This window comes from Rhamphochromis sp. 'chilingali' (assembly GCF_963969265.1).
Source record: "Rhamphochromis sp. 'chilingali' genome assembly, chromosome: 13".
In the NCBI taxonomy this organism is placed as follows: domain Eukaryota; kingdom Metazoa; phylum Chordata; class Actinopteri; order Cichliformes; family Cichlidae; genus Rhamphochromis; species Rhamphochromis sp. 'chilingali'.
In genome coordinates this window covers 25,935,566-25,960,376 of record NC_137940.1, presented here as the reverse complement: position 1 = coordinate 25,960,376, position 24,811 = coordinate 25,935,566, and the positions used below count along the sequence as shown (strand labels likewise).

General features: G+C 42.6%; 1 protein-coding gene across 4 annotated transcripts in view; it reads right to left on the bottom strand.

Annotated features, from left to right (window-relative positions):
- Positions 1–16,529: 16,529 nt before the first annotated feature.
- The window catches only part of nlgn3a (neuroligin 3a), a 133,798-nt gene continuing 125,516 nt past the window's right edge, over positions 16,530–24,811 (bottom strand). For all 4 annotated transcript variants that reach the window (XM_080900277.1, XM_080900278.1, XM_080900280.1 and 1 more), the window contains one exon: positions 16,530–17,498. In XM_080900277.1, the coding sequence (XP_080756403.1) occupies positions 16,643–17,498 (856 nt within the window). In that variant the 3' untranslated portion in view covers positions 16,530–16,642. The remainder of the gene's footprint in view (positions 17,499–24,811) is intronic.

Genomic DNA, 24,811 nt, shown 5'->3' with positions numbered 1-24,811 from the left:
CACACACACACAATGAATTGTAAAAGTCTGACTGGGTCTTACATAACTGAGGCTGCTCTCTGAGCCCAGATCAAGGACTCAGAGCACTTTGTTATTCCTGCAGAGCTCACAAAAGCAGGACTTGGTGGTATGCTTTACAATATAGATATAACTGTGGAGAAGCCGAAGGATGGATTGATGCATGGATAGTGGTGGATGCCCACTATCCCTGTAGCCCTTCCAACATCAAGAAGGGCTACAGGGCAAGACCCTTACCACATCTGGGCCAATCTGACCATTTATCCCTGCTCCTAATTCCTGCATATGCCCCAATCAGGAAAACTGCGTCGACCATCACTAAAACTATAACAACATGGCCAGAGGGCGCTTCTCAACAGCTACAGGACTGCTTTGACAGAACCAACTGGAATATCTTCCAACATCAAGACCTGGAAATGTTCACAAACAGTGTCCTCTGTTACATCAAACACTGTATAGACACTGTCACAGTAGACAAGCAGATCCGGGTTTACACCAACCAAAAGCCATGGATGACCCGGGAAGTCCAGCAGCTGTTAAAAGAGAGGAACAGCGCCTTCAGGTCCGGAAGCAGGGAGAGCTACAGCAGGGCTAGAGCCAACCTGAAAAAAGGCATTAAGAAGGCCAAGGCGGACTATAGGAAGAAGATCGAGAACCACCTGGAGAGTAAGAACAGCCGGCTGGTGTGGCAGGGTGTCCAGCAGCTGACAAACTACAAGTCCAAATCAGGTATGGCTGAAGGTGACCCAGCATTGGCGGAGGAGCTGAACATCTTCTTCACACGCTTTGAGGTCACTGCACCCTATGCCCCAGAGGAACAGCTACACCATACAGCCCACAGCAGCAGTACCATCATCACTCTGGAGGAGCATGAAGTGAGGCGCACCCTGCGGGCTGTTAACCCGAGGAAGGCAGCCGGCCCAGATGGCGTACCAGGACGTGTGCTGAGAGACTGCGCAGACCAGCTTGCCTATATTTTCACCAGGATTTTTAACCAATCCCTTGAACAGTCAAACGTCCCACCCTGCCTCAAGACCTCCACCATAATACCCTTGCCCAAGAAATCTCATATCTCTAGCCTAAATGACTATAGACCAGTGGCACTAACCCCGGTGGTGATGAAGTGCTTTGAGAAACTTGTGCGTTACCACATTACAGCAGCCCTACCCAGCAGCCTTGACCCACACCAGTTTGCCTACAGAGCAAACCGATCGACAGAGGACGCCATAGCAACAGCACTCAATGTAGCATTAACACATCTGGAGAGGCAAGGAAGCTATGTGCGTATGCTCTTTGTGGATTATAGCTCGGCATTTAACACCATTCTTCCATACAAACTGGACGCCAAGCTAAAAGACCTAGGGCTTCCTCACAGCACCTGTAAGTGGATCAATAGCTTCCTCACCGACCGCAGACAGAGAGTGAGAGTGGGATGTTACACATCTCCAGCCCTAAATCTAAGCACTGGGTCGCCACAGGGCTGCGTGCTTAGTCCACTGCTCTACTCGCTTTATACACACGACTGCACCCCCGCCCACCAGAGCAACGCCATTGTAAAGTTCGCAGATGACACTACTGTGGTGGGGCTCATATCTGGGGGAGATGAGTCTGCCTACAGAGATGAGGTGGAGCGGCTGTCTTCATGGTGCAAGGATAACAACCTTCTCCTAAACACGAAAAAGACCAAAGAACTCATAATTGACTACAGAAGACACAAGACAGAAATCCAACCACTAATCATCAGCGACGACTGTGTGGAGAGGGTGGCAGACTTCCGCTTCTTGGGAGTCAGCATAGAGGGAAACCTATCCTGGAGTGTGAATACCTCTGAGCTACTGAAAAAGACACAACAGAGACTGTACTTTCTGAGAGTGCTTAGGAAGAACAACATCACACAGAGACTGCTGGTGTCTTTCTACAGAGCCTCCATCGAAAGCATACTAACGTACTGCATAGGCATATGGTACGCTAGCTGCACAGTGGCTCAGAGGAAAGCACTCCAGGGAGTAATCAACGCTGCCCAAAGGACAATCGGCTGCCCTCTCCTCAAACTGAAAGACCTACACAGTTCCCGCTGCCTCAAAAGAGCCCATAACATCATAAAGGACACCTCACACCCTGGACACTCCATGTTCGAACTGCTGCCTTCAGGTAAACGGTATAGAACAACATACACAAGGACTAACAGATTCACCCATATGGAAAAGAAATAGTAAAAACATATATGATTTGCTCATGAAAGTGGCCACTTGCATGAGTAAATCATATATAAATCATATAAGGCTTACATGATTTACTCATGAAAGTGGCCACTTTCTCATTACTTTCATATATTTTTTTTAGTAAGTATATAAAACATACAAGTTTCATCATATAATTTTTCAAGGGATCTTATATGTGTTTTCACTCCTGTATGCTTTTCATACAAGTTTCATACAAGACAGGTAAAAACTTTATAAGATTTATATATATCTTTTCCATATGGGCAAACACAGTTTCTACCCAATTGCAATATCATGTCTCAATGCTACTAAAAGTAGATGACTTTCATTGCCCCTGTTGTCATTTGTGCCCTTGATGTTGGAATGCTTTCAGACATGTTTTGTTGGATGCGCTAACAAATTGATTGAGTGATTGATTGTTTGAGTGATATATCAACTAGGTCGTATGTTGAGTGTCTGTATGGGGCCTTAGGCCTGGATTGCTTGGGTGTATCTACGGTATGAGAATACTGTATTTTATATGTATTTCTATCTTTTATATCCTATCATTATAGTTTTTAAGTATTTAATTATAGTTTTTAAGTATTTATCTTTTGTGATGTTGCACTGACCAGAGACATCTTTCAATTTCATTGTACCTGTGACAATGACAATAAAGAATATTCATTCATTCATTCATTCATTCATTCATTAAGCATAGCCAAAGTTTAAAATAATGAGGTCAGTCTATGTGGAAATAATCACTGTAAGTAAAAAGCTCTCAGACTTTAGACTGCTTGGTTTCCAAAAGCCTTTTCTACCTTTGGATTTGTATCATGTCAGTAAGAGCAGACATCCCTAATTTGCTCATCTCAGGTTCACATCTCTTTCTGTGAGCACCACAAAGCATCTAATTGCAATGGCAATCAGAACAAAGTTGACTTAAAGTGGGTGCAGTCTTAATGGGAGAGAAGCTCTCAGGGAGAGGCTTACATCAGACTGTAGATAAATTAATAGGCTACAAATCCCAGTATAAGATAAATAAGGACTATTTTAAACTGTGAATCATGCAAAGCTACACCAGTAGGCTTAAAATATAATTTAAAATTCCCACAGTCATGATTCCTTTTTTTCAGCTTTTGTATTTCGAAGAAATTATAAGTGGCTGTGTGCAAACATTTGAAGAAAGACTCATTTTTAATGCATGTTTGCTGCACAGGTTGTATTTATTTCTTTTCACTTCAAAAATCAAGAAAACAAGCAGTTTGCCTGAGGATGCCCAAACCTTTGACTACAGGCATAAACAATCTCTAAAATAGCATCACTTTAAAGTCGTGTGAGATATTTATGTGTAAGCCATAAATGCCTTAAAATCATTTTTGGCTCAATGAAAGTAAACACTGACCTGCAGCAGGACTATTTTTTTCTCTACGACAGTGACTGGCATAGCAATTTCCACTTTGACTGCATAAAGGTAACATAACAGCCTCCTATGTTCCTTTTCCTCAGCTCTGTATAGCTCAACACTGGAGCCTAAAAAGATGTTCCCCAGCTTTGCATTCTTGTAATATCCCACAGGGTGTTACAGGAATTCATTAAAAGTTCATTTTCTGTTCCTCGTACTTCTGCATGGGTTTTCCAGCCCCACACCTGAACATATAAAAATTGTTGGGCTCACTAAAAAAATCGCAGTTACATTATTTTAGGTGAAAACTAAGACCATGAATTAGCTAACTGGAGGGTGACGATGGTGAGTGAAGAGTTGGAAAGATGATGTTCCTAGTTCTCAGGACATAAAGATCACCTGGTTGAAGCTTGTGTTTTTTTCTGGTTGAAATTCCCAAACTTTGGATTTATTGCCACAAACATGTTGATATTTGAATGTTCCCATAGTAATATTCATTTTGTTTGCTAACAATCCCATGAGCATCAGATGTATTTTGCTTAGTACAACCTAATGCTGGCTTACTACAGTGATGGGCGCCGTATACATCACGCCCACTAAACATCAGCATCTGTTCCCAAGCAGAGCCAGAACAACGTGTAAACCTCCAGTCAACTGAAGAGTGTTTAAAAAATTTCTGTGGAGTTTTTCTTAATAATAATAATAATAATAATAATAATAATAATAATAATAATAATAATAATAATAATAATAATAAAATTGTAAACTTACTATGAAATAACAATGCAATACCCAACTCATTTAGGTTAAAAATCCCTGTGCTTATCAGGCGTATTGCTGGGAGAGGTGGAAACAGTTTAATGGTGTGTTTGGATTTGAGTGGTTTCCGTCACGTACAGTAAATCTCTGCTTTCATCCATGTCATTTCCTGTTTTGCTCTCTGACGTCCGTCTCATTGTAGACCATGGAACAGGAAACCAGTGTGATTCCTTTTAAAGGAGTTCATTCCCGAGGAATGCGATTCACACAGTGTTCCTGGCCTCCAATGAGCCATTACATCACTGCTGACTGGGGATTTCTTGACGCCACTTCACTGTTCCTCTTTCAACTCAGGCAGTCAGTTTACTTGAATTCATTACAGAAAAGCAGGCATTACCAAACAATGAGCTAAAACATCATTCGAGTTTCATTCGTGCGTAATGGAAATCATTTCTGTCTTAACTAATGTCCAATTTAAGCTCAATCCATAAATCAAAACACTGGTGGGAAAAGGGAGCAAAACCAAGCTGTGAGAAGATGTGGATGTGTGAATGGAAGTGAGTCGTGACAGCGAACATAGCTTTAGCAAATGCCATGGGCTACCTAGTGGGCAAAAAAACTGTATCGTAAAGTAGCAAGCTGGTAAGCTGTCAGTCATACAAGGAGGTCTCGGGGCATCTTTGCAGCTGTGAAGATGCTTCCAGTGTGTATTAACCGTTCCTGGAGTGGACAGAAACGAACGTGTGGAATTTTTTAGTATCCAAGAGAAGACTTCAGAGGTCCTCTAGGGACCAGACTGCCTTGTTGCTGTATTCTGTGGTGTTTCCATTGCATAGATCATTTTTGTGGCTTCGTTCTAATCATTCATCTGACATCTGACCATAAAGTAGGCAGTGTTTATCTTATTTATATTATGTACAAACAGTAGACGAATGGACAAGTTTGAAATATGATGGATTCCCAACTCCTAAACTAAAAGAACCAAAAAGGATTTTGCAAATGTTTTTTAAGGTCAGATGTCTTATAAGCTACATGATTAAGTATTAACTATATATCTATCTTTTTTGATAAAAAAAAAGAAAAAAGAAGCAAACGTCTATTTCACTACACAAGGCTAATATTTAGGCTTTCACTGATAAATGAGGCTCTCTGCCTCTCGGGGCAAAAATAGGCTTAACTTCAAAGGGTGTTTCCAGTATTTCATGAAAAAAAAAATGGTGCAGATTTTCTTGGACTGAGCTCACACACTAAAGTCAAGCTCACGGTGCATTTGATCTGAAAGATCTGTGAAATGCCTGGTAGCCTGGATTAGAACTAAAGATCAAATTGTTGCTACTGAAAGTCATTGTAATGTGATCTAAGTGATAAGATACTTTCGGGAAGTCCTGTGGGAGTCCTCTGTAGTCTGCACCGAAGCAACACAGGCTGGCGAGTTCTGACACCATAAGTCCACTGACGCAACCTTTCCACTGCCACCAGTAACCCACATCTGAGAAAGGCATTAGTGGACTGCCATCTGATGGTGAACTCCAGCTGATGCAACAGAGCGATAGCAGCTAGTGTTGCTCCAGTTGGTGACGAACGACCTTGCAAGAAAAAAGAAAAAGAAAAAAAAAAAGCTCTGAATATGAGTGATGAGTGCAGTTAGAGCAGGAAGGAAACTTTTCCCAGTCACAAGTAGACCAACTAGTAGGAAAAATTAGATGTCAAGTGGGAACTCCACAGTAACAGGTTTTTTGCAGGATGGATCCTCTGCTGAGGCTTAAAATGTGCTTGTTGCCTGCTGTTGTTACTTTCCCCACATACTGGGAGTGTGCGGGCTTTAGTCTCAGCGGTGTCAGTGGTATCTCCAGGCCATCTATCTTACAGAGGGCAGATCATTATGTAGTCGACAGGTAGCTTTAGGTTGGAGCCAGGTGGGAATGCCTGTGCTAGATGAACTATAGGATACTACTGTTGTTCACTGGACCTCCATAAAAGCACACTGGCTCCTTTAACTCTTGAATACTACATTACACTTGGGCTTGTTCTATTCTTGCACTGATGCCACAGTTTATTGCGACCAAAGCTGCATTTAAAATGCTGGTGTTATTTTATTTTATTTTTTACCAGCTAATCCCATAAAACCAAAGACATCAATGAATTTATCTGGCTAACAAGTGCTGTCTGTGCAGACTCGGCTTGTAGCTTATGGTCTGTGCCACACAACTCCATCACTGCATAAAAACCACTTAAATCACATAAAGCATGCATACTACCGGGTGATATTCTCCCTATTTTGACAGCTCTGCCGCTGTATTTTGCCTCGACAGCAGCTCCGTGTCGAGAAGGCATCACAGAGGATGCAAGGGGAACGTGTCTCCTCTGCTACTCGGATGAGCTAAAGAAAGAAAGCTTTACTGTTTGTCCTCATTGTAATTACTGAATACATCACTGAGCACACCATTCTGGCTTTTGGCTCCATGTTTTTCACAGTTTCTGGACAACAGTGAGTTCAATGGCACAGAAACGTATGCTTCATTTGGCTGTGAATGCAAAGACAGTGCTTGTTAGTGGGATAAATTCCTTGTTTGGTTTTGGTCTGCTTGTGGAATTTGTTGTTAATTATACCAAAGATAAAACATGCCAGCCTTGTTAATGGATGCAAAAAGTGTGTGATTTTTGAAGGAACATAGTAGTCAGGTATATTGTCTAGGACTGTGGTGCTTTCTCCATAAATATTTTTGTTTGATTCATACTTTGTGGCCACTATATTAGGTACACCCGTTCAACTGCTCGTGAACACAAGTATCTAATCGAGTATTGATGCGTTTGGGCATGCAGGCATGGTCAAGAATGGGAAAGAAAGGGGATTTAAATTACTTGGATAGAAGTTACATGGTTGTTGGTGCCAGATGGGGTGGTCTGAGTATTCAGAAACTGCTCATCTACTGAGATTTTCCTCACAACCACCTTTAGGGTTTACAGAGTATGGTGTGAAATGCAGAAAATATCCAGTGAGCAACTCTTCTCTGGATGTAAATGTCTTGCTGATGCCATAGATCAGGGGAGAATGGCCAGACTGCTTCAAGCTGACACAAAACTTGGCATGTAGAGGATCACCTCTAAATGCACAACATGTCAGACCTAGAAGCAGATGGACTAAACCAGCAGAAGACCACACTGGGTGCCACTCTGATTAAGACCAGAAAACTGAGGTTGCAATTCATGTAAATTCACAACAATTGCGCAACAGTCGTCTGATGTATCTTGATTTCTGCTACAACTTGGGATGGAATAGTCAGAATTTGCTGTATAAACCACAGAAAAGCATGGGCCCATCCTGCCTTTTATTAACATTTCAGGGCCCTGCTGGTGGTGTAATGGTGTGGGGCATATTTTCTTGGTCCCTTAGTAATTTAAACACCTACAGAGATGATCAGAGTACTGTTTCGGTTATGACCACAGTGTACCCATCTTCTGATGCCTGCTTGCAGGAAGATAACCCACTGTGTCACAAAGCTCAGATCATCTGTACTCAAATAGCCTCGAGGGTCATCCGATCTCAATCCAATAGAGCACCTTTGGGATGTGGGGGAATGTCAGATTCTCATTTCACGGCTGTGCAGATGACAGAGCTGCAGCAACTCTGTGATTCTATCACATCAATATGGACCAAAATCTCTGAGGAAAGTTTCCAGCACCTTGTTGAATCTGTGCCACAAATATTGAAGAAGAAAAAAGGGGGTCCAATTTAGTATTAGCAAAGTGTACATAATCAAAGTGTCTGGCGGGTATGTACAAACACACACAAAACACCCAAACCTCTTGACTTCAAGTCTTCTGAAAATGAATGTGATGTTCTATATTCACGAGAATCACAATAAGATACATAAAGAATAGATATTTTATTTTTGATTACTCCAGTTTCCATGATTATAAATACATTCTATGGACATAAACATAGAAGTAACAGGGCATCTTTAGTAATCTGTACAATAACACTGAGATAACATAGATTTATCAGAGATGTATCTGGACTCAAAGCCCATCGCTTTTGTTGATTACAGTCCTCGTTTCCAGTGATACATTGTGTTATAATATCTGCCTTCGCATGAAACTCCTCATTAGGTGAACCTGAAAAAAAAATGCCACAGATTTGTCTATGCAGTATGGGTACAAAACATTTTTTTTTTCAAGATTGCATTTTTCACATGGAAATAATAGATTATTGATGTTTTGACAAAACACATTATGATATCCCTTTTGGAGAAAAACAGGCTATTTAAATTCAAAGTGCAAGAGTTTTGGTTCACTGACTGACTCGAGTCTGCTTCTCAATAAGTAATGTTCATTAGCTTCGTAGTCAGCAGAGAAACACAGTAACTCAAGAAAATTAGATTCTAAATGAGTGGAAATGAGTAGCCCAGATTATGGCACTTACAAAGCTGGAGAAAGAGAAAATGGGCGCGTCATATATGTGCGAGACAGAGGGAGAGCTGCCCAGATATATTTTACATGAGGGGAGCAGAAAAAACCCCAACAACATTTGAGCACAAAAGAAAAAGAGAGATGGGGAAAAAGATGAACGAGGCTTGAGAGCAGAGAGATGAAGGTGAGGAAGAAGGTGAGAGGAAATATAGGTAACAACGTGCTCTCTGTGGTAGAAATAAAATTCTCAATATCTTCACGCAAACACAAAGACACCCACAACTGCACACACCTGCAGCTCTCTCCCAGCGGGTGGGACTGTGTAATTTGGCACATCCATTTCCTAGGCTGGGTTTGTCTTCGCTGCTGTCGAGGCAGTCACAACCCCCATCGGGGTATTCTAGCCATTCCTTGAATGATGTCACTTTCGAAGCACACTCGCTGAACTGCAAACAAATCTCGGTCGTGGAAACGCGTCTCACTCATAACCGCCCCCCCCCCACTGAGCCATCCATTCCCTTTTTCCCCCTCGTGCGATTCGTGTCATAGGAAGTTTGGACTAATTTCATCAAGCCTTCAGGTTACTGAGTGCAGAGGAAGTTTGACCCCGTTTTTCCTCCTGCCGCAGTTTCCATGGTCTTCCTCCTTTGGTCCGTGACTTAATTATGTGGCTCTTCACAGGGCCATGTATCCCAAACTGTGTCCCTGAGGCCACTAGGTCTGCCCCTGCCAATACTCAGTGACATCTGCTCTGCTTTAACAGCATATGGGAAAATTACATGGCAAAAAACAAGTTGCCCTCCCATGACATTTCTTCCCTTTGATAGTTCACTCTCAGCTCCACCACTCAATTTTAATTCTGTGTCACTCTATGTGTGTGTGTGTGTGTGTGTGTGTGTGTGTGTGTTGGGGCCAGTGGACACCGACCTCACACCACTGCACATGAATCAGAGAAGAGAAGAATCCGCTTTGATTCATAACGGTGCTGTTCACCCAAATGTAGGGTTGCCAACTCCCTGAAAAATAAATAAGGGACACCTCGTGGCCAGGGCCGGGCGACCCAGTTGTCTTCACCCTTCCCAGTGTGGTGAATTTTCTAGCTCTTTTTTTGTGTGTGAAATTATTTTTTTAACCATTTGACTTGAAGTTGATTTAAGTAGATGCATATTCTATTCTTTGTGATATGAACACATGTGAAACAAATGATCATTTAGCCATTTATTTTTAGCTCAAAATGACAACATTAACACAGTAAAACAGGTCTCTTTCTTAAACAGAAGCCTGTCATGCTTAACTTTTGAGAATATAAGTAAATCTTTCTTTAAAAGCACTCTGTCCTGCTTAACTTAAAATAATAGAAAACAATAGAAAGAAAAATATTCTTGTAACAGTGCACATTTAGTGCATTTAGTACAATTGGCTTCAGTTGAGGTATTATTTCAGCTTTTCTAATGCTAATCAGCTGCTCCTGTTTGTAAACCCGCTTGTTCCCATGATTACGCATCTTAACTCATCATCATTATTCATCTATGTATTACTTTTATGTATTAGTCATCTATTTGTTGTAATCATCTATTCTTGCAGTTGTTTATTACACAAAATAAATTATATTATCACACTTCTGGCCACATAGCGCTGATATTCACTGCACATGCCCATATTAACGTTTTCCAGCCAGGTGTTTTCCTTTTCCCATTCTTCCCTTTCTCTGAGGGGAACAAACATTGCTGCTCTAATGCTGGGCTTACACTGTGCAGTTTTTGGCCCATTTTGAGCCGATTTTTGAGTGATCGGACCGATTTTGGCCTTCATCGTGCGTCGTGTAGTATACGTGGGGTAACGAGAAGTGATTAACACCTCACGACCAGCTCCCGATCATCAATCGCTCGTGAGGGTGTCACCACAGGCGCTCACACTGCTCACGCGCAAACGTAAACGTTGGTGAAAAAGACGGCGCAGCACGGCTGTGCAGCCTGTGATCTGGACACAAGTGATGGAGGCACAACTTGTAGAACTTTGGAAAGCTCATCCGAGCCTTTTCGATGTGGCATCACAAAATTATCACGACCACAACAACCGTGAAAATAGTTGGATTTACACTGCTGCTCAATCACAGCTGCCTGATCAATGTTTTTCATTAGCAATTTAGCAAAGTTGATGGTAGTGGTGTGTCTGTGTGAGTGAAAGACAGAGAGAGCGAGCGACAGATTTTCTGTTATAACCTTCATGTTATGGAGGCACAGTGTGAGCACTCAGGTCGCATCAGAGCATCGGGCCGTATAGTGTGAGACCTGCATCGTGACCTACAAACTTCTAACCCCTGTGAGTCGATCGTGCAGTTTGAGCAGGAGCTGAATAACGTGACTGAAAAAATCGCACAGTGTCTGCCCAGCTTTAGGTGTACTGTCATCCGAGACTTGCACCGCAGAGTCGGCGTTTGTTCCCCTGTTGACCATGCTTCTTGTTGTGGTCATCTGTTGTCTTCCGGTATTTTCTCCGCAAGCGACCTTTCCTCGACCAATGAGATGAGCGGTAATCTGAATTGTCATACTCGAATTGTCATAAGTGTGCTGTCAGCTCATTGGTCACAAAGCAGGAGAGGGGCTGGGAATTATGTTTTCAAACAAAGTGTTAATTCCATAAACATTTATAGACTACTTTTGATTCTCACTGTATTACGGGACAAAGTGCGTCCCTTATTAGCTCAATACGGGACGTGTACTTTTGTTTCGAAATACGGGACGATTCCGTATTTTAAGGGACGGTTGGCAACCCTACCCAAATGGCAAAATAACTTCCAGGCTCAAAGTACGTTTCCTGTAAAATTTTCATGAGCTTGTTGTAAACTTGTTAGCAAACAGCTGCTTATTCATGCATTCAGCAGAGGCAGAGCTTTACAGGGATATTTCTGGCTACCTGTCCAGTAGTTATCCTCTTTTCAAATTTAGCGATCAGTGCAGCGGAAGTGATCCAAAATAGCTTATTATTGTGAAACTTGAAATATGCTGAAACACGGAGGAGAGCTGCACAGTTATGTGATGACTGGGGACGATCTTCCAATAGATGCCGATGTTTAGCATAACAATTAGGCTTTTTTGTTTCCTTTGTTTTTATTTGTATGATTTTTTATTCCCCACTGTGTGCTCACAGACTCTTTGAATGTTTAACCAGGACAAAATTGATGTGATACAACAGAAAAAAATACACTGATCAGAAATAAGATTATGACCATCTGCCTAATATTGTGTTGGTCCCCCTTTTTGATTCCCAAAATGCCGTGAGCCATCAAGGCATGGACTCCACTAGACGCCTAAAGGTGTGCTGGGGTATCTGGCACCAACATGTTAGCAACAGATCCTTAAGTCCTGCAAGCAGTGAGGTGGGGCCTCCATATGGATCAGATTTGTTTGTGCAGCACATCCCACAGATACTTGATTGGAGAATTTGGAAGCCAAGTCAACACCTCAAACACATTGCTTTACTAAAACAATTTCTACACCATTTTTGCTTTGTGGCAGGGAGTATTATCCTGCCACAGGCATCAGGGAATACTATTTCCATGAAAGGGTGTACATGGTCTGCAACAATGCTCAGGCAGGTGGTACGTGTCAACATACCACCTGGATGAATGGCAGGACCCAAGGTTTCCCAGCAGAACATTGTCCAGGGCATCACACCGCCTCTACTGGGTTGCCTTTTTCCCATAATAAGTCCTTGTGCCAGGTGTTCCCCAGATAAGTGCAGTAATCAGTGAGCCTTGGCCAATCATGACCCAGTCGCTGGTTCGCCACTGTTCCTTTCTTGGACCACTTTTGACCGACACTGTCCACTGAAGTCTGGGAACACCTAACAAGAACTGCAGTTTTAGAGATGCTCTGACCCAGTTGCCTAGCCTTCATAATTTGTCCCATTTTTCCTGCTTCTAACACATCAACTTTGAGGACGCAATGTTCACTTTCTCCCTAGTATGTCCCACAAATAAACAGGTTCTGTGATGAAGAGAAAATCACTGTTATTCAGTGTCAGTGATATATTGTTATGCTCATATTGTTATGCCCAATCAGTGGTTCAGCTACTGCCCTCTAAGAATCTATAGTATTTATAACCAATATAGTGATATAGTTAGCCAAGTTGTAAGTGTGGGTCACACATGAGCTGATGCAATCTAAAGATAATGACTACAGCAATGGAAAACTGACAAAATGTGATGCTGGAATACTCAACAGAGCTCACTGTGAACATTCTGTCAAAGAAATGCTCCCTAAAAATTCCAGTCCAAAGAGTGTCTTTTGTGGATTTCGTAAGCAGTGTTTCAGTAACTAGATCTCACATTTTTGTTTTTATTATATTCAAAACACACTTATTTTCCTGCCTAGAGCCCCACAAACAAAATTTAACTTACTTTTATTATATTGAAGTATACTATATATTATATTGAGTGCGCAGCAGAAATATAAGTTCTCATAAAAGTTTGAAGATGTTTTTAAATGACTGAATGAATCAACCCTTTATGGACTTCAGTAATAAAGGAGTGCACATATTTCACAATCAGAAATATTTGAAAAACAGCTTCGCTCAACAAAGTGTAATCAATGCAAAGACTGTATATTGAAAAGGACACACCAGTTTGTTAGTAAAGTTATATTAAGAGGAGGACTTTGGCAGTTTCTTGAAACTGGGTGCTCCAAAGGATTGACGAATATTATTGAGAAATGCAGCATGCTCATAATGTAGCACCATGGAAATCTCAAAGTAGGCAAAACCTAAACCGTGCCTTGCTTTCTAATTGATTCTTAAATAATGGCAGTTACAAGATCAACCTCATCTAATATTCAGCATTACTTGAACCTAGGGACTGTTTAATTAGGTCAAAGTTCAAGTAAGCAGAAGAGTCATTTTTCTTATATATTTCTATTTCTATAATTTCACTTCTTTTTTGCCAGCAGAGGAATCGCCCCCTAATCCTGGTCAGTAGAAAGAATACAGGTTTAAGATAGATCTGCATTATTGTTACTTTTTAGGTCTGGAAGCCACTTCCATCTTTTGATATGCAGCCTATAAATCAATGCCACAATGTTTGGTGACTGCATTGTCCAGTTTATAGTTATGGACGCCTTATAAAGTGTTTTCTGTGTGCACAAGAGCGCTCCAGGTAGAAACCAGCTGCTTGTTCCTTTCTTAGAAGATGTGGTTCAGTTGAAGCGAGCGGCTGATTAGTAGGTGATTCCCAAATAAAGCAAGATGAGCAAAAAACAAGATGACTCGTATAGATCAGTCTCAGAGCAATTTCCCTCAAATAACCCATTTCTCTCTTTCTGCTACTGGCAGGATCGGTGATAAGCTGACCAGACTCTGCTACACCTCCAATCATTAAATACCAGAGGAAGCTGTAATGGAATACTTCATAAAAATGGTGAAGTCTGTGTGCATGAAGTCTCTGAAAATTGCAGCGCTGATCTTGGATCACTAGTTGGGTCGCATTACTGCATTTCACTGTAACTCGGGAGACAATCTGTGTGACGCCAAGATACTTAATGAAAATTGTCAGTTTTACTCACAGAATCAATAACTCCAGTTTTCACTCCGAGAATAACACATAATAGGATGCACTGTGAGTACATCAAGGCAATCTTTTCACAATCTCCCATTGCTGCAGCACTACTTTGCATGAATTACAGTAAAATCTGGGGTTATGCACGCAGATAGGCCCCAAGCTGTTAGCCTGTTTTTCTCAAAGGTTTCAGTGAGAGAAAAGGAGAGAGGCAGGAGGAGGGGGAGGAGGGGAAAGAGGAAGAGGGGAGGTAGAGAGGAAGTCCTGGGGGGGGGGGGGGGGGGGGGGGGGGGAGCCTTGCACTTGCTGCAAGACTATTTCTTTTTTAACTCATTCAAAATGGAAATAATAAAAAGTCATAATAGGAAGGAAAAGAACTTTGATCAAGAGAGGGAAAAAAAGTTTAGTGAAACTTTATATTGTTCATTTTTTAAAGTTTTAATTTGGCACATGGCACAATCAGCATGTATGCATCTGGAATACATAAATAAATATTAAATATTTTATACATAAATATACATATAGAGCTCCTACAAAGACACCTGGAGAGGTCTTGGCTTGGTATGTTTCAAATCACAACAGTACAAAGAAACTAATTGCGTTGGTGCTTTTCAGTCTAAAGAGAGTTTTAAATATTTGTTGTTGTTTTTTTTAAGTGGGAAATATATCTTCATAGAAGCCCTATACATACATGTATGTATGCCCATATTTATATATATATATTCAAAGAAATACAAGTGTGCACTGATGTAGGTTTATTCAGTGCAAACAGGCCACTGTCTGCTTTCGAAGAGGAACTCTTACAAAGTCAATGGAATCATGTCAGTTAGTTCAGTTGAATCTTTAGCTATTTTTTTTCTCTTACACATAAAATAATAGATTTATTTTGTAATCTTTAAGCAAAAAATTAGACATATATAACTTTAAAAATAACAAAAGTGCTATTTTGCAAAGACAGACACCCAGAGACGCAGCAGAAACACTACTGGTGGATGAACCGAAATCAACAACATGGGAAGGTACTCAGCCCCCAACACCCCGTCCCCCCACCCATAACCACACAATATAACCTACAAACAAAAAAAAGGTGCACGGACCCACACACACACACACACACACACACTCACTCGCTCGCACACTTTCGTTCTCACACGCGCACACACCCGTTCTCGCTCTCTCGCAACTCTTGAGCTTGCAAGTTCCGACAATGTGTCTCTTCCTTTATCTCACGCTCCTGACCGCGCTTGCACGCAAAGGAATGAGAAATCATGTTCACATGCACACAAACACACAGGTGCTCTAAGCAGCATGTGCACGTGCACACCTCGTGGAGATAATATCGGATAGCTTGAACAGATAAATTGGCTGTAAAAGATGCACTTTTCTCTTAACGAAACAATCACAGTAACATAGTGTTTATCTCTGCCTTCTCATCTCTCGGCAAGAGCTGTCCCAGACAAATCATTTCTATATGAGCTTGAAAAAAAAGAAAAGGAAAAAACACCATTTGGGTGGCTGTTGTGTTGATACGCAACAGAAAAAAAAAAGAAAAAGAATGAGTTGCCCAAAATGGATTTTAAAAATCTCTACATCTGCATATCCTCTAGATTCCCATCCTGGATTCAGTCTCTCATCTTTGAGTCTCAACTGTTTGCAACACACCCCACATGGAATAGTCTCGGGGAATAGAAATAATGACAAAAAAACCCAACAACAACAAGCTTTTTGTAAGGCATTGAAACGTAAAACAAAACAAAGAAGCAATTAAAAACATTTCGTGAATATCGACGTAGAGGCCATTGTTCTAGACGTGTCTCCCGCAGGAGGAAAAGGGATGGGAAATAAAAAGCACTACTCTTTGTTTTTTGTTTTTTTTTGTTATGAATTCAAGAAAAAAAAAACTGTTGATATCTCCTCAGTCTGCTTAAAAAGGCTTTTAAAATGATTATTTTAGAAAAAAACACTGCAGAAAGACCCCGCAACCCCCCTTCTCTCCTGGTCGGGAGAAGGGAAGCAGTTTGATTTTGGCAGCTCTGCACAACTTGACATCCACGGAGAGCTCTCAGCAACTCTCCTCGTAGTAAAAGTCGTGTTAAATCTCCTCACGTTTTAATCTGACTGATGCCCTTCCCCTCCTCTCCCACCCCCCCTCATGGCCCTCCCCCTCCCTGTGATATTTATAAAACACAATCCTCTCCTCCATTCGTTCATCCGGACTGCTCCTCCTCTTCCACCCCTGCACCGCCGCCTCTTCCTCCCCTCCCCGTTTCTCGCCGGCTGCCCCATGCCTCCTTAAAGCTATACGCGGGTGGTTGAGTGAGAGTGAGGCAGGCCGGTGGAGTTGAAGCCAGTTGTGAAGGTGTTGTAGGGGTGCAGGTTGGGCATGCCTACCAAGGAATTGGGGATCATGGTGATGGTGTTGGGGGTCATCAGGGGGATGTCGTCCGGAGAGCGCCGGAGTGTGAGCGTGTAGTCGGGCAGCGAGGCCAGGCGCAGTGCCCCCTCATTGCTGTTCCCAGCCTCACACTCATGGTGCGTCTGGTTCATCTGCAATGACATGATCTCCTCCTCCGGCGCGTGGTGGCCAATGTCGTTGGATGTGGTCTGCCGCTGCGGGCTGGGCTGCCCGTGGCCGGAGTCCTGCCGCCGCTTGTCCTTGCGGTAGTAGAGGGCTGCGAAGGCCAGGACGTTGAGGAACAGCAGCGAGGCCCCAACAGCGATAGTGACGCTGAGCTCTGTAGAATAATCCCGAGGGTTCTCTACAACCAGCGGCCCTGTCTCCTCATCATCGCCCCAGGAGTCTTTGTCCTCACTGTTGTAGGCCGGGGACATAGGTGGCCTCTTGGTGTTGAATGGCCAGTTTTTCCCATTGGGCTTTTTGGTGGACAGTGTGTTCTGCGTGGTCTCTGGGGGCGGCACTTTGGTGGTGGTGGAGGTGTAGTGGAACATATCGTGGAGGTTGTACAAATGGGGCACTAGGTGTTTCCAGAAGGCCACTTTGGTGGCACGGTAGTGATCGCGCACACGTGGCTTCAGGCCAATATGCAGGTAAAGCTGATCCTGGGGGTTGTATTTGGACCAGGCCACCTCTTCGAAGCGATTGGCCTTGGTGTGGATGAACTTGGTATCTTGGGGAACTGGTTTGTTGGGATCCCTGGAGACAAGAAAGAGAGACTGTTAAATGTGATTCTAAGAGTACATTAAATTATTCAAGCTCTGACATTCATGTGGGATAGGAAACGTCCAAAAAAACTAAAAATACAAGCATGTGATTCACAGCTCATATTTTGGCGTGAAAGGGGTTCAGCTAGTGGAGAATTCATTGATTTTGCTCAGTGAAATCCACAACAGCAAAAGCACAAACTCGCATCGACCAGCCAAATCCTCCTGGTTATATAGGATTTGCGTGTGCATGCTGTTGTGTATATATATATGCTTTCTTCTTAATGAATGAGTTGAGAACGATTTCATATTATATTTTCCCAAATGTCTTTCTGCTTTTGGACACCTCTTTGAGCATAACCCCCCTCCCCTTCTCTTCTCTCTCCAGATGTTGTTCTTATTTCATTTCTAAGGCAGCCCACCTACAAAAAACAGGGCAAAGCCTTTTAAAGTAAACACATATGAATAAGTCAGCAGGCTTTAGGGCTCGCGTCAGGAGGCATCTTGTTGTTGATAATCCAACGCTGGTGGAGCCGTTTCGCTAATTGCTTAGGGAAGGCGGCACAGTGTGCATTGGCATCCAATGTGCTGATGTAAAGTGGACCATATTAATCAAGATACTAAAGGAACTGCTTAGCCCTGTGTGTCCATATATATGTGTGCATGCATGGATATCAGGATGTTTGCATGCATGAGAGCGAATGGATGTTTATGAGACTGAGCATGACAGACAAAAAGGAAAGAGCTTCTTCTGGATGCAGTACCTCCTGTGATCTACAGAGTTCACTGTTCCACTTTTCGGTTTTCAACATGCTGCCTCAAATGACCAGCCATTTCAATTACAGTGAAGCTATTGATTTATTGAACAAATTAACATATAGCAATCTCCGACAATCACACAACTCTTTGTTGCCGTACAATGTCAGAAGTGGGAGTTCTGTGACCCAGAATATTGCTTCTGGTAGTGATGAAAGAATTGTCCTGTAGCCACGAAAACCCAATAATTGATGTTGGAGCGGTGATGTTAAAACTTGCGCTGTTGCAAGGAGGCAAGGAGCAGTGTGACATTTCTCTAAATATCATGAAATATCCCTTTGTGGATCTGACTGCAATGTCAGTGGCAAGCAAAGTTAAAATTTAGCCGGGGATTTAGGGATATAGTGGCTACAGTGTTGTGTTTTTTTCCTGTTCTTTCTTTTTTTTTTGGCACTGGCTGAAAAACCACCAAACATGGCTAAGAGAATTAACAGCCATGCCAGAAGAATTCAACCTCCATCCTCTCTCCTGTTCGTTTTTCTGCTGTCAATTTTTCTTTTTCAGGTCAGTGCTTCTGGGAGAAGTGAGAGAGAGAGATAGAGAAGGAGAACGAGAAAAAAAGACCGAGAGAGGTAGAGCAAATTGAGACGGCTGGAGCTGAATTCCTTCGACCACGGCTGGTGTCAGCAGAGCGGCCCGTAAATAACCTCTTTTATTAGGCCCGTAATGATCCCCGATGAATATTGACAGGCAGACTATGATGACTTTGTAGCTGAATATCAGTAATTAAGTTTCAAAGGAGTAGGTGGTGGAGGTAAGGTCATATTGATCTCCCCGTGCGCAACATGCCAGAGAACAGGATGTCAATGGAGCCGCCTCAGACGTAGCTGTCTGCAGCCTGCGTGCTGCATGAATTCTTGCAAGAGTGCACCAGTGTGCACACACCCATGCAAGCACAGGCTCTCGCCCTCTATCTTACACACGTGCATGCGCATCGACAAGAACGATGGATATCGACACTGCTGCATTTAATGGGAATTCTTTATTTCCATAACACCATAAATACTCTCTTTTCTGGAAGGTCAATTTGCTGAATGGTGATGGCACAAATATTGCAACTGTCCTCTGACAGATCTCACAAAACAATCAGCATGTGCATGTGGGGAGTGCAAGGGAGTGGTGGTGCAGAGGAGTTAGAAAAGCTCTTTGGTGGCTGGCTGGCTGGTTCAGTGCAAGTGTAGATGAATAATTTAGGGAACACAAAGAAATCAATGTGGCATCTTTAGTTAATTTGATTTGCCGCATTAGAGAACAACTGGCTGCCTTATCTAATTACACACACATATGCTTGGGTAATTGTTGCAAAGTCAATAGTAAACAGGCTACATTCCTTTGAACAATTTCTACCACTGCTGCTCAACTTTGGGCTCCTGTGTGGCTTTGAAGTGCTGCCCTGAGCTGCAGAGTCACAGGGAGTGATCTGAACTCAAGCTTTACTAGTCAGTGTAGCGAGGGCAACTAGGTTACCCTGTTCGATTTGTATCAGTGGGTGCTGCTGTGCGCCGTTGTCAGATTGACTGTTTCTTGAGTGCTGTGCTGCTGTGCTCTCCATCTGTGGTAAAATAGTGCTGTAATCATTTGTTAAAGTCTCTACAGGTGCCAACCTGTCTGAACTGCATGCTCATCTTATAACAGGTCTACTGTAAAATCCAACACAATAGGCTTTAATATATTCAGCAAGAATGAAGGTGCCAGGTTTTGTTGGGAAGTGTTTTTTTAATCTTTGTTTAGCATGTATGCATGGAAAAAATAGTATGATGCTTCAGCAGATACTGTGCTTAACATGTAAAGATAATAAAGACACTTTGGGTTTTTTTTTTGCCTGTCCTGTTTGGATCTTTAGCCATCAGAATTGTTGTCTCAAGGCCAAGAAAGATGCCAAGCGGATTTACTTTACCAATTGGATCATCATGGCCTTGCTATATTGGTCCATTTGATTGACCTTTATTATAATTATGTATTTATTTTATTTTATTTCGGTTGTTACAGATGGGACAGACATGATTGGGGGATAGGACAGGGAGAAAGAATGAAAGAAAGAGGGAGAGAAAGAAAAATAGAGGGGAGAAGAGATGGTAAGAAAGGGGGGGAGAAAAAAAAAGAAAAAAAAACAAAACACCTTGATCACGTATGGAGATAAGAAAAAACAGAAGAGAAAACAAACAAAAAAGAGCAACATAATAAATACAACACCATCACAATAAACTAGCTAACAGTAGATAACAGTAGATACTAAATATTACATGTTATTGAGCAGTACGCAAGATCAACAGCGCACAATGTGCTTTGAGGTAGCAGCCAAGAAAGGTGTAGTTTGTGTCTGTGAACACCCGTGTGTACACCTGTGTGCATCAGCACGCTTGTATTCAAAAGGTTTCTCCATGTAACAATCTGCTAGGGAGTGTGGGGAGCCATAGCCCCATCCCCCAGGGCATGAAGCAGGTATGGAGGAGATCCAGGCCCCAGACATCCAGAGGCCCCAGAATACGAGGACCCAAGGAGGACCACCAGGGGGGCAACCGTGCCACCCTCCTGGGAAGAGCTGAGGAGAGCTCCAAACAAGAGGTCACCCAGCAGCCATGGAGCAGAGGCCAGAGGGGGTTGCAGTAACGTGCCAACGGGTTCTGCCGGCAGCCAGCTGTGCCAGAGAGGACCGGGCCTCAGGCCCAGAGGCCAATTAATAAAAATAAATAAAAAAGACACTTTAAAGGAGTTCCAGTGTCTAATTCGGATGCTAATTAGAAGTTACGCCAGTGAATTTTCACTGTCGTTAAAAAAATTAAAACATATATTAAAAAACAATTTTAACCTGTTCAAACACTTCTGGCAAGCTGATATTAAATGGGAGGGTGTGTAGCTATTCATTTGAAGTGTCTGGATAAACTCAGATTAAAGCCAAATCTTGTGATCACCAGCTCTTTTCACTTTTAAACATAACATCAGTCTGGGTACAAAACTCTGCAAAGTGCACTGTTGTCCCGTCTCACCGCATGCGTTCAGCTCTGTGGCGAATGCCTAGTGTGACTTGCATGAAGAGCCCTGGCATAATGTGATGTTTGTGGTCCTGTTGGTGCTGTCAGAGCTCCCCTGCATTAGCTGATAGCCTGCTTCCTGTCAAACCTCCCACCTAATCTGGGGATGGCCACTGAAGCTGTGGCTGGACTCCCAGGCAGAGGAGAGGGATTATTACACCCATAAAAGCAGGCGTTTTAATGGCCTTTCAGATTTCCTCTGATGTGTTCATATGGCCGTGGTAGTATAAACTATCGCCTTCATCTCCTCGTCACAACCTCCCGCCACCACCAATCTCAGTGACCTGCTGACCCCTGCTAACCTTGGCCTGTCAAGCGTATTTAAGTGTTCCCATGTGCTCTTATTTATGATTGATGGAGAATTTGGATTTCATCTCGCGACTGTCAGCCTGCGTGCCTGCATGTGCACATCTGTGTGTGTGTGATTGTACTGGATTTGGGCCACATTATGGTACAATAACCTCTTGGACTGAACAAGTGAAGCACTTAAACACAAGACATGTCACATTTCACAAAGCTGTTCACGCTCTGTGGTGAGGACAATGGGCCTCTCCCGGCTGATATTAAAAGTGTTAAGCAGTTCTGCTATAAGAAGCCGTGCCACCTGGATGACAGACACGACTCTCGGCTCTGCCTACACATGTGGCAGAATGGGACCGGAGCTCATTACTTATTCCGAGCTCTATCTGCAAGCGCTGATGTAAAAGGTAGATAAGGGGAGAGAATGAATATCATTTTCTGTCTTTTTTCATTCCCGGTGTACCTCCTTCCCCTTTTCATCCTGATGTAATTTGAAGCGCTTGAATGATCATAGACCTAGCCATCACCAAATCTGAAAAGACACGTTTACGTGCCCTAAGGCGGAAGACAAGAATCTATTTTCACTGCACTCAAGGTCTCTGAATCCTGAGCTGAGTGTAGCTTCTCAATTTATATATATATATATATATATATGTATATATATATATGTATATATATATATATATATATATATATATATATATATATATATATATATATGTATGTATATATATATATATATATAATATACCAAGAAGCATGCATTAATTTAACGGCACTGATGCTCATTTTGCTAGGCTGCAGAAAAAAAAGCTTTCTTTGGTATTGTTGTCATTGTTGCGTAACAAATTCATCCCCTGCAGTTGTTTATCTCCTTACCAGGTGACGCAAAGTAAGGAACTAATTGTAATTTTCACTCCATGAGAAGGTTACCAGATCTTTTCCCCCGACACTGTGCTTGAAATTTTGAAGAAATACACTCAGTCTCATTCTGTTTGTAGACTTTGTCTTGGTTCAGTGTATGGGATGGGCTGGAGGGGGGCATCCTCAGCGCTGAACAGGCAAATTATCAGCCTGTGCTCTTTTGCCCTTCATGTGGTTGCACGGTGGGACATGGGGCTGAGTGATGCGAGGTTCATATTTAATGGCAGCCTTCGGTTCAGCAGGCTAAGTGATGCGGGGCGAGGCGCTGTGACTTTGGGGTGGGCAGAAGTGTTGGAGGACACAGCTCTGGGGCCGCTCCCTGTTATAGATGCCATTGATTTGTTTGATTAGATGAGTGGCAGCGAAGAAAAAAAAAAAACGCTTCTCCTGGCTCTCACGAAACTTTCCCTACTTTCACTTTGTCCTTTTTTTTTTTGAACAATCAGGAGCTTTAAGCTACGTCTGAAGATCATTTTACATGAATACGTTTAAGAATATTATTCATGTTTTAACCTGACAACCACTTATTCGCAGACGCATACATGCAGATCTACTTCCTCTTCTCCTCCCCTGCGGCCCTCCTCTCATTACATTCACTGCACAGCATGGACACCGATCAATGGCATCCCGGCCCCTTAACAAGCCACACCACTTCCTTACCTTCTCTAATGCAAATCAGGATATTGGCTACAAATCTCCTATCAAGTGAGTGCCTATTTAATGGAGTAGGTAGGTTGCTGTTGGGGGCTGAGCTTTTCGACAATGCCAAGCATTCAGTACTCCCGGTGCAGGTTTAGTCGGTTGGGCCTAACGAAGGAAACTGAAGAGAACCAGGGATAATCCAGACGAAGGACAAAGAGGGAGATCAGAGTTGAATGATGTAACTACTAGACAGCTGGGGTAAAAAAAAGGAAAAAAAGGCTGAAGCTTTGCGTGAATGAGGTCAGACAGGAGAAACAGCTGATGTATGTGTGTTGTTAATCCTACAGAAGAGGAGTGTTCGATTGACAAGTAGGAGGAAAACAAAAGAAAAATCAACCAGCAGTGTTGTAAATCAGAGTGCTGGCTGTAACACTGTACCACAGACACACAGTGTAGTTACTTCTGTCTACATTTGTTTAGTTGGCAGCCTTTGTCACCAAACCAATCAATGGTGCATATTTTAGCTCACACTGTGATCGTAATACATGACTGTATAGAATAATGAGAGAGAGAGTGAGAGAGGAATGGGGGATCTGTGGAGGAGAATTAAAAAAAAAAACAACAACACGTGACAGCGCTCTGCTCTCTAACTACCTAGCTATACCCAGCACTGCATGTGGCAGAGCTCAGACACAGAACTGGGGAAATGAGCACAAGCCAGCAGGATAAAAACAAGTATAAAGATGGACCAACAAATTTCTAGCACTAATGATATATAATGATTGATCTTTTCCAGGCCTTTCATCATCCTGTCTTTTTCTGAAGACTTCTGCCAAAGTTTCTTTCTTTCTTTCTTTCTTTCTTTCTTTCTTTCTTTCTTTCTTTCTTTCTTTCTTTCTTTCTTTCTTTCTTTCTTTCTTTCTTTCTTTTTTGTGTAAAGTTGTGTCGCTGCTGTGCTCGCATCAGTCGCAGTAGACTTGTGCGCGAAAAAAAAAGAAAACCAAAGTTTTGACAATACAGTTCAGATGAAGTTGTTGTGGCAAGCCCAGGCCAATTTTTGCTAGTCAATAGTAAAACAAATGTTGCAGCCAGAAAAAAACCCCTCAGAGCTGAGCAAATCCCTGCGCTTCGGAAACATCTCTGACTCTTGGGAAAGAACGGCCCCATAGTGTAAACGCACACTCTCGCTCTCACAATCACACCCGCACACATGTGCGCACACACACTAAGAAGATTTGACAGTGTGCACTCTGTATGCTTTTATGCTTCACTGATGCTGATGGAGGAAAAAAAAAAGGGCATGGGAAGGGATTTGCCCTGTAAAGATGACACAAGAGAGCCAGGGACAGGAAGAGCTTTGGGGGGAATGCTGCTATGATACCCACTGTTGACATGCAGCCCAAGTGTTTCGACATCGTGTCACACATGTTCTTACAGCCGATTTAGAGACAGGGGCAGGAAGTGCAATCTGGGTCAGTTCATTATGAACATCTGGAAGGGGAGCGAGAGCTACTCTGCAGATACAGGCGAGATGGCTGTTGGACGAGCCATGAAGGCGAAGCCAATTCAGTTGGGTCTTAATTAAAAATAC